Source organism: Lycorma delicatula, chromosome 1 (assembly GCF_047948215.1).
Source record: "Lycorma delicatula isolate Av1 chromosome 1, ASM4794821v1, whole genome shotgun sequence".
In the NCBI taxonomy this organism is placed as follows: domain Eukaryota; kingdom Metazoa; phylum Arthropoda; class Insecta; order Hemiptera; family Fulgoridae; genus Lycorma; species Lycorma delicatula.
The window spans coordinates 128,929,157-128,943,227 of NC_134455.1; the positions used below are offsets into that span (position 1 = coordinate 128,929,157).

The 14,071-nt window shown below is 30.0% G+C and overlaps 1 protein-coding gene across 1 annotated transcript; it reads right to left on the minus strand.

Moving 5' to 3' along the window:
* Nucleotides 1-1,590: 1,590 nt before the first annotated feature.
* Nucleotides 1,591-8,772, minus strand: LSm7 (U6 snRNA-associated Sm-like protein LSm7). The gene is made up of 3 exons (XM_075361027.1): nucleotides 8,446-8,772; nucleotides 2,779-2,974; nucleotides 1,591-1,771 (listed from the first exon to the last, which is right to left on the minus strand). The coding sequence occupies exons 1-3, from the start codon at nucleotides 8,458-8,460 to the stop codon at nucleotides 1,632-1,634; spliced, it is 351 nt and encodes a 116-aa protein (XP_075217142.1). The 5' UTR covers nucleotides 8,461-8,772; the 3' UTR covers nucleotides 1,591-1,631.
* Nucleotides 8,773-14,071: the final 5,299 nt, after the last annotated feature.

The window sequence follows — 14,071 nt, forward strand, 5'->3', positions numbered from 1 at the left end:
AAAATCTGAATTGATCCCTTTATGATACTCAGTGTTTTGTCAGTGATAGACAGTTCAAGCAAGTTTTTCTGGTCATAAACATATTCTGTCTTAGTGGTTATCTGTTTTTCAACATAAAAGAAAGCTAGATGTGCAAAGGTGGAAAATAATCAATACACAATTTGACCAATTTAAAAAAAAAAACAATCCACCCAGACATACAGAATATAATTATGTAATAAAATAACTTTTATTATATGTCAATTCTAAATTTAAAGCTACACATAATCATTGCATATAACATTAAACATAGCAATAGAAACTTTTAAATACATCATAATTTTTTTTTTCTTTCTTTCAAAAATACTCTAAAGATGTGAGTTTTTATTATATGCATTAACAAGTTTCTAAACGGGCACCACTTACAGCACGACAGTGATCAAAAATATATTTTGTTTCTATCCACTTTCACAAATTATTTTCAGAGTGACTGTAGCAATAGCTTCCACAATACTTTCACACAAGTATTCTCAATCATTAATTTACATTCATGAATTCTTAATGAACTTGTTTACCTGTTTATTCTGTGAAATCAGAATAAACACTTGGTTTTTATATGGCCTCAGAAAAAAAACAAGTGTACAACATCTGGTCCAGGAAATCTTCCATCTGGTCCACCTACTCCACTAATCCAATGAGTAGGAAACCTTCACATTAATCACTAATGTTTCTAATCGTCACATTAGTGTGGTGATGCTTCATCCTGTTGGTACATAACCTGATGGACCAATTTGAAGGGAACCAAACATCTGAAGCATGTCTAGAAAGTTGGAAGTGTGATGATTACTTTGGCCAAAAAACCACCCAACAGAGTTCACATCAAAATTTCATTTCCAGAGAATTTTGGACAAATTAAATGAATTTTACGTTGCTTTAATCCCCAAATTTAGCAAATATGCAGGTTCATGCAATTACTAATGTAAAAAGCAGCTTTATCTATGAAAATTAAAAAATTTTTCTATCTTGCCTAGAATAAAATTTTGACATGTATGGGATGATTTCCAGTTGGAGTTTGTGTCTTAGTTACAGTTTGTATGCATAGTTATTGTAATGTCTTCTATATAACATAATTTTTTGTTGGTTCAGAAATACCATGCTTTGAACTATGGTAATAGACATCTTCAGGCTTTTACAGCTAAACTGTGCGATACAAATGACAAATTTCCTAATGTGGGGTTTTCAGGATATTTATAATTTTCCTTAAAATTTCAAAATTTTGTGGTAATTGATAAACTGGGGCAACTGTATTACAAATTTGTACAGACACCTACTATTCTCAGCATAAACAACAGATTTAGATTTCTGTTTTAACTTATAATGAAAGTATTTTAAACATTAAAAAGTGACAGAATATCCACAATACTGTTTTATCAGAATTAGTGAGTGGGAGAAAAAATGGTCAGAATACTACTGAATGCATTTAAAATATTATCTTGTTTATTATTTTTCAGTTCACTTCTTAAGCAGTAACATAACAGAAAATAAGTTTAATTAATACTCTCAGAGCAGACACAAGTATTATAAGGTTAGAGGATTTTAAGAAAGAACACATTTACTAAGAAACGAAAATGTTTAATAAATACAGAAATTGCTTATGATTCTTGTGGCACAAATGGATTGGGTATACTTTCCATTCCATCTACAGGGCATATAAGTACAACAGATGTTCCTCTGCATACAACTAATCCTAACATACGGGTATCTTCAGTTAACTTATATGGATCATCAGGATCTGTAAAAGAAGTAAAATATTATTAAATGCTAACTATTTTATTGACATAATACTGAAAAAAAGAACACACTTACTATTATATTAAACAATTATTAAAATGTAACTAGAAGGGTCATGTATTGACTGAATAGGGCTCAAATAAATTATAAGAATCTGAAACTACACCTTCCGAACATTATGTTTTTGCAGAGTTTTATGAAGCAGATAAAGATATGCACAGCGATTTTATAATTTAACATTCTTTACGTCCTGTAACATCAACAAAGCTCAAATAAATGCATTAAGTAGTCTAATTTAGTAAGATTGTCACTACAATTTATTTTACCAACCAATCCAACTATTGAATCCCCAAAATCAAAAATTGAAAAAGAACAGTGGGCCATTTTTATCAAACTGTGGCAAATTTGAATTAAAAGTTTTGTGTTTTTTATGGTGGAGGTACATTTACATCAACAACATTATCACTTATATCACATTAAAAATATTCTACTTCACATTCACATAAAATTTTCTGCAAGTGTTTCTTTCAGCTTCTTATTCCAGAATCATAGTGCATATCTATATTAAATTTATAAGATTCTACTTGTTACAGCCTAAGTTATTACAAAAATATTATTTACTAATTCACTCACTCATGAAACTGTTTTCATAAATTACAAAAAAAATATAAAAAAATAATAATACAACAACTACTATAGAATCAATAATGTAAGATAAGACACATGGATATAAAATTCTACTTGCGAAAGCCACTAGTAATATCAAATAAATATAAAGCTCTAACTGTCTAAAGTGACCACTACTGTAACATCACTTCATAACATATGATAAATGATTTTTTCCATTTCTTTTAATCTTTTCTATTTCTAATTTCTTTTATGTGACTGTAAAATCACTTCACAAAATATAATAAATGATTTTTTTCTATTCCTTTTAATTATAAAGTAAATCAATAGACTTCATAACATAATGTAAATGAAGTGAAATCTATAGATGCAGTCACTCACCTCTTAAAAATTCTGTTGTATTATCTAATACCAGGTTAAGTAAAGGATCATATCCTTTTAAAACGCCAGCAGCTTCTCTACCGCCAGAAAATTTCACTCTAATTACTTTTTCTAAGTATTTTGATAAATCAAGAATGCTTTCTTTCCTTTTCCTGTCTTTTTGATCTCCTTGCTGAGGTTGCTGCTGTTGCTGTCCCTGTTAATATTAACATTATGATTATGTTTAATATGTTATAATTGTTACAATTAGCAAATGAAGGAAATACTAATGTTAAATTAGTCCTTTCAACACAATTCTAAGATGAAATAAGAGAGCAACATAACGCAGATTAAACAAATATATGAGGAATATTTTAAAACAATTTTTACTAAATTTAAAAATAATGCAAAAAGGTACAACAAAATTTTAAAACCAAAGTTCAACCAAGAGTAGTATGCTAATGACAAACTTCATACTATTACGATTAAAAGTAACAATATAAACAATAACATCTTAGAAAGAGATGTTTTAGAAATATACTTACCAAATAGTTAAGCACAAATACCCTATCACTGGCATATGAAATTTCATGACACAAGTCGCTGGATCTAATATTTGACACTTGATTTTAAATTAAAATTAAACAAAATTTTGGTTTAAACAAAACATTCTTTCTAAAATTAGGTGTATGTATTAATTTTACAATTAAAAAAAAACCTTTTTTTAATAATAAAAAAAGTAAAACTGCATTGAAAATGAATATTTAAAATAGATTTATTAATACCATAAAAAAGTTAAGAAATGCTGCTAAAAGATATCTTAACGGTAAATTTTGTTCGAAATGAATACAACGGATAACAGTTATATAAAAAATTTCATAATGGAAGTTTATTATGCTGAACTAACAGATGATCACAAGTAATTTGGAAAATGTGCCAAACAGATTTATAGCAAGTAAGAAGCTTCTTTTTAAAAAAAAATCATATTAACTTAAAAAAGTATTAAAAAAATAAATAATCCAAATGTATTTAAAAATTAGTTATAAAATAAAATCATACATCACATAGTGAAATTAAGATACAGTTGTAAAAAAAATTATACTGGAATTTTGTAAAATATGAGTTAATATCTAGCAACTTCTTCAGCTGAAGAAGGTGAAATAGACAAGATTATATCTGATGCAACTTCACCTGGTATGGATCAGCAAAATCCAAATTAAACAAAAACTGACTTTACTGTCCCAGCTTTTATTTAGTTATTCATCATTTTTTTTGAACAGTTTAAACACACTCTTAAATAAAACTTATATTTCTATTCTGGTCAATAGACTTTACTTGCAAGTAGCAGGTACTGGACTAATATGAAAAAAGTAAATTAGTCGGTTTTAGAAAACACATTATAAACTCTCCTATAATGTGTTACAACACACTCTGAATAATTGTAAATTACTATTATAACTTTCACAAGATGTGATAATCTTTTGTGATTTTTATGAAATATTTCATATGATTAGTTTGGATCAGTCTGAATTAATCAGAAGTCTGGATGACTATTATCTACACTGTCAATATTGTTCAAAGAAATAAATGATTTAATGAAATATGTAAAAGGTGATAAAATTTTAATAGTAATTTAAGGTGATTGAAAATTTAAAAAAGTTATTATTAGTACAGGAAGGTCAGAAAGTGAAAATAATTAGTTATATACCTATATAAAGGAAATAAAACATGTATTAATGACAAATAACAATGGTCCTGTTATTTGTCGCATTGAAACCGCCCACCATATGCCTATTTTTTTGGATGTAGGGGAGATTCAAAAAAAAAAATGTGTGGGTTTCAGTGCCCCAGACCTGGTAGTTCTGACTATTAATCAGGATTAGTTAGTTTAAAGAAAAAATGTATTCAATATGGATAACATTTCAGCATTCTCCTCACTGCAGTGTGGTCTGAACCTAGTGAAATGTTCTTTTCTTGGTTCAGTATCTGCAAAAAATTTATGAGATCTTGTAACTGCTACTTTAATGTCCTGTAAAACCTGAGTCATAAAGATTGACATGTGTCGCTCATGTTTTTAGTCAAAGCAAAAATTTCATGAGGTTTTTTAACAAACTTCTGAATAACACTTTTCAGGGGTGTTTCCTTTTCAAATTTCTCCCTGAACTTTCGCCAACAGACAACATGAAATTTTGCCTCTACATAAGTTTCCATCACAAATACATGTTCTTCAATAGTTAACCACTTTTTAATAAACAACAACACACAATTACAAAACCTTGTTCAAAAGCCAGTGCTCAACAGATTGGCAATAATCAAATGTGCAGTAATTAAACAATCATCCCAGCTCCAGTCATCCCAACATCTTCCACATTATTTTATCCATCTCACATCAATACATGCATTTTAACAAAAGTATGCATTTATTTAAAACTACTTTGTTATAGGGCCTCTTTTAAGTTGAGCACCCTGTACTTTATGAATTTGTGAACCTGAAAATGAATTCAATAATGGAGAATAAAAATTGAAGGGTTATTTCTAATGTTTACAAGTGGGAAAAAATGAAAGTGGAAAAATGAACAAGTGGAACCCTGTAACTGAAAGAGTTAACACAAGGATATAGCTTATTTTTATTCTTTTTGGTTTACATATAAAAAAACTGAGAGCTCTGTAGCAGTCCAAGAGAGAAAATTAAAATGTTAAGGGGGAATTAGCTAATAATATTGTAACTTTGCTGAAATTAGGAATGAGTCAGAAGCATGAATGGGATGGATGCATTGCAGGAAGAGAAATCTAATTTAAAAGTAAATAAGAATAAATAAAGGTAATGAGAATAAGATACAAAGGATCATGAGAAATTAAAACATTTAAGAGAGGAGATATACAGTTCTGTTAACTAAGTAATACAATAACGAAGGATAAATGAAATAGCAAAATATCAAAAGTAGATTGCCACAACCCAGGACAGCTTTCTTCCAAAAAAAAGAAACAGAGCAGACAGGTGGTTGTAATTAAATATAAGAATGAAATAAATAAAACGGGTCACTGCACAATGTATAAAAAGGAATACTCAATCAAAATAATACAAAACACACAACACAAAATGCACTGAAATTACACAGGCCAGATTGTCAAGACCAAGGGACTCCTATCATTTAGATCACACACTACTACCTTTTTGATTTTATAGTTATAATAATTAAATTTTAAATGTTAAAAGTTCACTGATATATTTGTTCTTTTGGCTATAATACTATCTTTTCCAATAAATTTATTGGAAGCCACGCATTCAATTTTGACTGGAACTGTCCAAAGCAATGTCTTATCAATTGTTGATTAATAGCTGATTTTATTATTTTTTACCCTTAATGATTTTTGTAAAAATAAATCTTAATAAACTGTTTTTCTGTGGCTAGATATTTAAAAAAGCATACTATGTTAATATTATATGCAATAATAATCTATACATAATATAGTATTTAATTATACAAAATTATAATACATTCAAAGGTGTAAAAGATTTAAAACCATACTTTTGTTTGCTAGAATTATTTAAACTATGGCTGTATTCTACTGTCAGCAGCTTAAGCTCAACTAATTGTAACATCAGTACAACGAGTCAGAACCTCCTGAACCAGACCCATCAGTGTCCTGTTTGTTAAGTTTTCACTATATGTGTTTCTGCTATTTTGGTTTTTATTTTTAGTTGTGAAATATAAGGTCGTTGTCATCATGCAGAAAAGGCTGTTGATTTTTAAATTGTTCAAAGTGAAACTTTTAAAACTATTGCTAGATATCTCTATAATTTTTGAGATAAACAATAGGAAATTGTGTTGAACAATAGAACAATAGGTTTTGTGTTAAATGGTTAGTAAAGATATGTAGAATAATGGCACAGACAAAAGGCAAAAAGAATTGAGAGGTGAGCAATTTACAATTTTTTTTTTATAATTCACCAAAAAAATATGAACATAGTATACCTATGTCAGGGTTTACTATTAAGGGAAATACAATGTTTAAAAATAAATTAAGTGGTTATAATTTGATAAAAGCTACTGTTGGGTGGATGAGTAGATGGAAACATTTTTTCAACACATCAGCTTACAGTTACAGGTGAAATTCTATCAGGAGATACAAATACCAGCAATTTTTATAAAAGGGAACTTTTATTGCCCATGATTCACTAACATTAACTCAAATATAGAATAGCATTGAAACTGATTTATATTATAAAATGTTTGTTTATAAAATTGCATATCACCAAAGTGGATTGTCTGAAACTTGTTTATCTGTATGAATTGCAGTCTCATCAAAATAAGATGAATGAAATCCTACAGTATTGGTAAACCCAGATAAAAATACTTTTTTGAAGTTCGCATGTGTTTATTCTTTGTTAATAATTTCGAAACATTATTAATTTTTTTTTTAAATTTATTAATACATTAAGCTGAAAGCTTGTAGATGAGAGCAGGCTGTGAATATTTTAAAACTCATGATAATTGTCAAGCCTGTTGCCTTTACAAGGAAGGCTATGCTGCTGCAAGCCAAACACAAAAGTTAGGAATATAAATATTTTATATTCATCTGTTTTACCTTAACTAAGTTCCTGTTATCTTTGATGATAATGTTGAACAACTGAAATATGCATCTTTCATATTTTTTAAATTATAAGCAAAATTTTATCATGTAAATTCTATCTAAAATTTATGTAAAAATGAGTGAAAGCTCTTTGCAACTTCACTTCAGTGGATTTTTAGTACAACTTCATTATTGGTAAAGTAGGTGTAATGAATCAAGAAAAAAATTAAACGTAAAAGAAAAAATAGTATACTGAAAGCTAACGAATTTTGCTATTCAGACAGCATTAGAAGTCTTGGTTAATTCTGAGGGAATTTCATTATCAGAATGATGAAAAATCACAATTTTAGGATATTATGAAACCCTTAATGATTTATCTTCAAATCTGAATAATGAAGTGAACTTTTTTAATATTTTAGAAGGTTGACGACAATAAATGAAGGTTAACTGAAAATATAATACTGAACAAACAGGCTGGACTTAAAAGTATTATACCAAGAATTAAACAGAAAACAAACCTGCATTGAAAAGCACATTTTTTTTTGGTAATATATTCTTCTTAGGTACTTTTGGCCCAGTGTGGCATACCTTATTGAATTAAATTGATCATAAAAATGATAAAAACTTAATTTAGAATTCTAGGTGCACAATGCAAGATTTGAGCAGTATTTATACCAAAATATAAGTATTTGTCAACAACAGCAATAAAAATAGAATATTAAAATATTCTAGTTAGCTTAATAGCATCTAACCACTTTATTTCATGTCTAAAATACGTAGCTGTTGCTGTTTTATTTTGACAAATTATGTTTAAAAATGTAATAATTTAATAAGCAGCAGAGATATCAAAACATATCTATTTTTTGATAATAATTATAAATAAATGTTATTTAAATAATTATTATAAATATAATATACAAAGATTAAAAAAAAATCAGGATATGACAGGCAGGTTAAAAATCCTTTGTTAAATTTTGAATCATTATGGGCATATTCTCGCCACGATTCCTAAATTACCCGTTTTTATCCTACTTTTAAATTATATGTACAGTTAGATTGTCAAAGAAATGGTGTGATAAATAATATATGAAAAAGCTGACTAGAGGAACTTACTGTTATAGTCGACATTTCAGACTTCCACAATTCTACACAACTGGATTTTAAGCCACTGGTTAGTCTCTATTAATTTTAGCCGATTTATACTGGCTAAGAGAAATTTTACAGCAAATTAATTAGTGTTGTATTAAAAAAGTGACATAATGATGGGGATAAAAAAAAATAATTTACAACGTTTAAATTAACCTTTTACACGGCAGTGAGGTTATATTTACGAACTACAAAATGAAACGGACGCCAATGATGAAGACCAATGAAGATGAGGCTTGTAACCAGCGAACTACTCGAGAATAACAAATAATCGATCGATTTGTACTTAAATCTATATTGTGCCACATTCGACTTTTAGTTCATACAGGTAGGAGGTAAGCCATTTATCACTGTCAGCAACAATTATGCGTTCCAGTTACAGTCTCAGAAGAAAAATTAAGTAATTTTTTTTTCATTTGTTAAAAGTATGGACGTCAGAAATGTATAAACTTTAATTCCGATTGTAGGAAGTGATTTTTAAAATTAATCGATAGTTTTCATCTAGGAATCGAGATCGGGGAGACTCTTCGTTGATTTTCAAATCTATGTTGATAATAACGAAGTCCGGAGCGAGAATTTCCATGATGTTACGTATAAGAACAAGAGAAAATATTAAAAATTAAAAAACTCGCATGCAAAAATTATTGCTTACAAATATTGCTCTTTAATGTAGGATAAAATAAGGCGTACGGGTGACAAAAGAAGAAGCGCGCGGTTTACAACTTGGTATGTAGTATTTGTATAGAGTATAATTTTTTAAAATTTATTTAAACATACGAGGTGGGACAATAAAGTAATGAGACTGATGTGAAAAAAAATGTTGCTTACCGTTTTAGTAATGTTTAGTGTTGTCTCCTTCAAAGTAGTTCCCCTCTGATTGCACACACTTATTCCAGCGCTTCTGCCATTGATGGTAACATTTCTGGAACTCATCTTCTGTAATATCCTCCAAGACCCTCGTCACAGGTTTTTGGACATCTTGTGTTGTTTGAAAATGGTGTCCCTTGACCGCCATTTTGACTTTTGGAAATAGATAAAAGTCGCACGGAGCGATATCTGGTGAATAAGGTGGCTGTGGTAGTACTGAAATTTGTTTTGAGGTTAAAAATTGTTGTACTGACAGAGCAGAATGGGATGGCGCATTATCGTGATGCAGAATCCAATTATCAGCAATGTTGGCACGGACACGAAGAACTCGTTTACAAGGTCTTTCTAAAATTTCTTTGTAGAAATATTGGTTAACTGTTTGTCCAGGAGGCACCCACTCTTTATGAACAATTCCCTTGGAATCGAAGAAGCACATAAGCATGCATTTCACTTTTGACTTTGACATGCGAGCTTTTTTTGGTCTGGGTGATCCCTTTGAGCATCACTGCGAACTTTGGCGTTTTGTCTCTGGATCGTATTGAAAAAACCAACCTTCATCACCCGTGATAACACGGCTCAACAAGTCTGGATTGATTTCCGTTTACTCTAACAGATCGGCTGCCACATTTTCCCGTGTTTCTCGCTGTTGTTGTGTGAGATTTTTGGGGACCATTTTTGCACAAATCTTTCTCATACCAAGATCTTCAGTTAATATTAGACGAACCGTTTCTCGATTGATGTTGAGTTCTGCAATCATTTTCACGGATAATCTTTGATCAGATCGTACGATTTCACGCACCCTGGTCAAGTTGCCACCTGTCCGTGAGGTTGATGGTCGTCCACTGCGGTCTTCATCTTCAACATTCGTTCTGCCTTCACTAAAAATTTTATGCCACCGTAAAACTTGAGCTCTTGACATAATCTACTCTCCAAAAGCCTTCTGAAGCTTACCATAAGTTGTCGTCGCGTTTTCACCCAATTTAACGCAAAAAGAAATGGCATACCGTTGCGTAATATTTTGTGGTTTCATTTCTGTGACGAGAGACACAAACACGTGTTCACTTATTACAGCACGACTAAGCAGTTGCATCAATGTGCCGCTTGGACTAAAAGTAGCTTATAGACCAAGGTCAAAGATGGTGTGCCTACGCAAGCTGCAGGGTTGCCACATCTTGCAAAGAAAAATCAGTCTCATTACTTTATTGTCGCACCTCGTATATACATATTTATATAGTCTATGACACTCCCGGTAACGTAAGGGTTCCAACGCGGGGTCATTCAACTAAATCGGTTCCGCCGTTGAGCTGCTACGGTGGAACAAATATACATACATACATCCCAAATACAATACACTCCATTTTGGGCAGTCATGTAAAAAGAGTACGAAGAACTACGTCACTAAACCCGTAAATCACTTCTTACTGAGAAACTTGACTGGTCAAATTATCTTTGTCTAGGTTCATGCAATTTGGTGTCTTATCTGGTAAGATCACAGTCCTGTGTTTTTGGACTGAATGAGTGACATTCTAGCTTTAGATTTATAATATCGTGACCGCGTGATCAACATCGCTGCACTAATGCTACCAGCCAACTTTCTGGTGCTGCGGGAAAAATTGGGTTATTTAACCTATTTTGGTCAAGTGAACAATCATAAATGAATAATATTCCATAATCTATATTGTTCCACTAATGTGGAAAAATATTCCACTACATCTTCGAATATATGGCTTTCAACCACAGTTTGTGTGTAGAATACTGTTCCTTCAAGTAGAATGCAGTTCTGGCCTGTGGAAGCATGTTTCATGGCATGGCAGGAACAAACCTGTTGAAATGAATTTTTTTAATAAAAATCTGTAATACATTAAAAATATAAAATCGGTAAATTAAAAATTAAGGTGTTTCTACAATTGAAATTTATAGTACTCTACCTAATATTCTGATGAGCTGTGGATAACAATTTCAAAGTAAACAAAGTACTCTTTGTAAGTTTATCCTTACACATTGTTTGGAATTGCAAGTTTTGTAAATCAGTTATTAGCTACATCTGTTGTATTATTTTATACATTTCTGTTGAAGGAGTTCAAAATTAACTTTTTAAGAAGTTTAGTCACTTGAATCATGTAACAAATATTTGCAAAATATTAGCTAATATAGAGGTACCCAAAAATCTGCGTAATGTCACTTGAATGTTTAATAGTACTGGCCATGAAAATGGGGGTCACAATTTTCATTAAAACCTAACTTTTTATGAATTTTTCACCATATTTACTTATATATAATTCAATAATAAATGTTATTTAATTTGATTCTGTAGGCTAAAGATAATTTTGTTATTCATTATAAATGTGGTTCTTATGAAATCTTTCTACAAAATTTACCAGAATTGCAAGTAGATTCATTTTCTCTAAATTACTAGAAAATTTACTAAACGATTTCTTATTTACTAGAGAATTTCTGGTGCCTTTATTATTGATAATATTTTTACCAATTTATCTGAAAATAATTTTTAACCTACCAAAGAAATTTAATTCTTTAATACCAATTAAAGAACTGAGAACCTTATAGAAACAAATTGGAAAGGATAAAAAACAATGTTGCTATTCATGAAAATGAATACTTAATTGCTCTCTTCTACCATAGTTATTTTCTTTTTGAAATTTATCCTTTAGTTTTTTATAATTTGTACCTATGACTAGTTCACATTTTAACTTTACATTATTTAATTTTGGTCTTATGTATCCCATTTGTTTTTTCAGAGAATTTACTTTCATTTTTTAACATTAACTACATTCATCAAAAGTTAAGAATCAATATCCATACCTGGATACATTTTACAGTTAATAATTTGGTTTCAGTACCTGTATCAAATCCTTATTGTTTCTTCACCTGATGCCTTTCAATAATCTCCTGGTTTCCCCTCTGCATATCTTCTGTTTTGATTTTTTTTATTTATAAAGGATGTTTACCTTTAGTAGTATGTTAACCACCAATAATAGAGTCTAAAAACATGATGTACAACCAACTGATGAGCTCAAAGTAAGCTCTGTCAGTATTATAGTTTAAGTCAAAATCTAAAATAATGGTTTTTCAGGCGAGTAACTAGTAGAGGAGCAATGAGGTAATGTAGGAGAAAGCTTATTGAAATATCTGAACAGTACAAATACTAGTGATATATAAATCGTCGCTCTCTTTTAGGTCTCATTCTAAAAACAGAGTTGCCAATTTGATGTACAGAGTTAATAATGTGGAGAAAATTCAGAGCTTTTTTAATATGCTGATTTAATATGTTGACTTATCACTAAACACAATATGATCAAGAAAGTCATGCTGTAAAATTGGCATGCACAGTATAGTCGGTAAGCTTCAAAGCCTGAACAACTGTAAATGTGTAAGCGTTTCCTTAAAACCAGCCACACTATCATCACCGGAACTGGTAGTTTGCAATCAGCCTTCCTGACAGATTTTTTAGGACTATGTGGTTAAGACTCCATGATACAATCAACATTTTCTTCATACAGCCTCAGTCTTCCTGTACTCTTTCCTTTGTACAGATATTCAGTCATTTCAAACCGATTTTGCCAACAAGTAATGTTAACGTTTGGAATATCACATTAAACTTTCTACAGAAAAATTTTGAATTGTAACTATAGCAAACTGCAAAACACAGTAAGCTTTCTATTCAGGAGTCTTCATCTCTGATAGTAATGCTGTCAAGTGGAAGCATAGGGGATAAATCTATGACCATGCGCACATCTAAAACTTCTTTTTGCTCTTTGATTCTAACCTTAAAACAATGCTGTACAACTTGTACAAGATATATAACAACTTAAAACAACAATAATCTTTTTTGTACACCCAGTATAATACAAAATAGTAGAAACAAAATATAAAACAGTGATAGAAAGAATTGTGAAATGCATTACGAGAAAACTGCAAAAATGGGATTGAAGTTCAGGTTGAGAGATAAGTATATCTACTTTGTGATGCCTGACGTCATCTAAAACTTATTAGAAAATTTATGGAAACAAGTAATGCTATGAAAAATGCATTTTTAAAAAATATAAATGTGTTGAAGATTTGTTTAAAAAAAGTTAATAACAAAACTTTTAAGGTTTTAAGTTTTCAGGTTTTTTCATTTTAGTGTATATGCCCTTCAAGTGGTATGTTTGTTCATTTATTTTATGGTTCAGAATGTACATATTTATAAATGTGTTTATTATAATTATATTAATATTATATTTTCTTTATTTAATATTATGCATTTTATGAAATTACTTATTTTGTTTATTTTATAATAATTCCAATGTAATTTTTATTTTATGTTTGAATTTACAATTATAATGAAAAGTTTTTCACCAAACTCCTTTGTTCAGGGACTTAATGTTTTAAAGAATAAAAAAAAGAAAGGAAAAAAAAAACAATTTCTGCCCAAAGCTGGATATAAGGTCATTTAGAATGCAACACCGAACACACACACACACATATATACGAACATCCAGAAAATTTCCATCTGGTTTTTTGGGTTCCTTAGAGGTCAAAATATCAAGATCCAGTGAAAACCGCATATGCCCAATCTGGACCGATTACAATACTTTCTCTTCTACAGCTGTAATTCTGCTATTATCCAGTTTCATTTCCGTGAATCCCTTCATTTTTTAGATATGTCTTAACTGCTGTGTATGGTCAATACTGAGTTTTATTCTGGAGCAAAAATCATGTTTTGAAG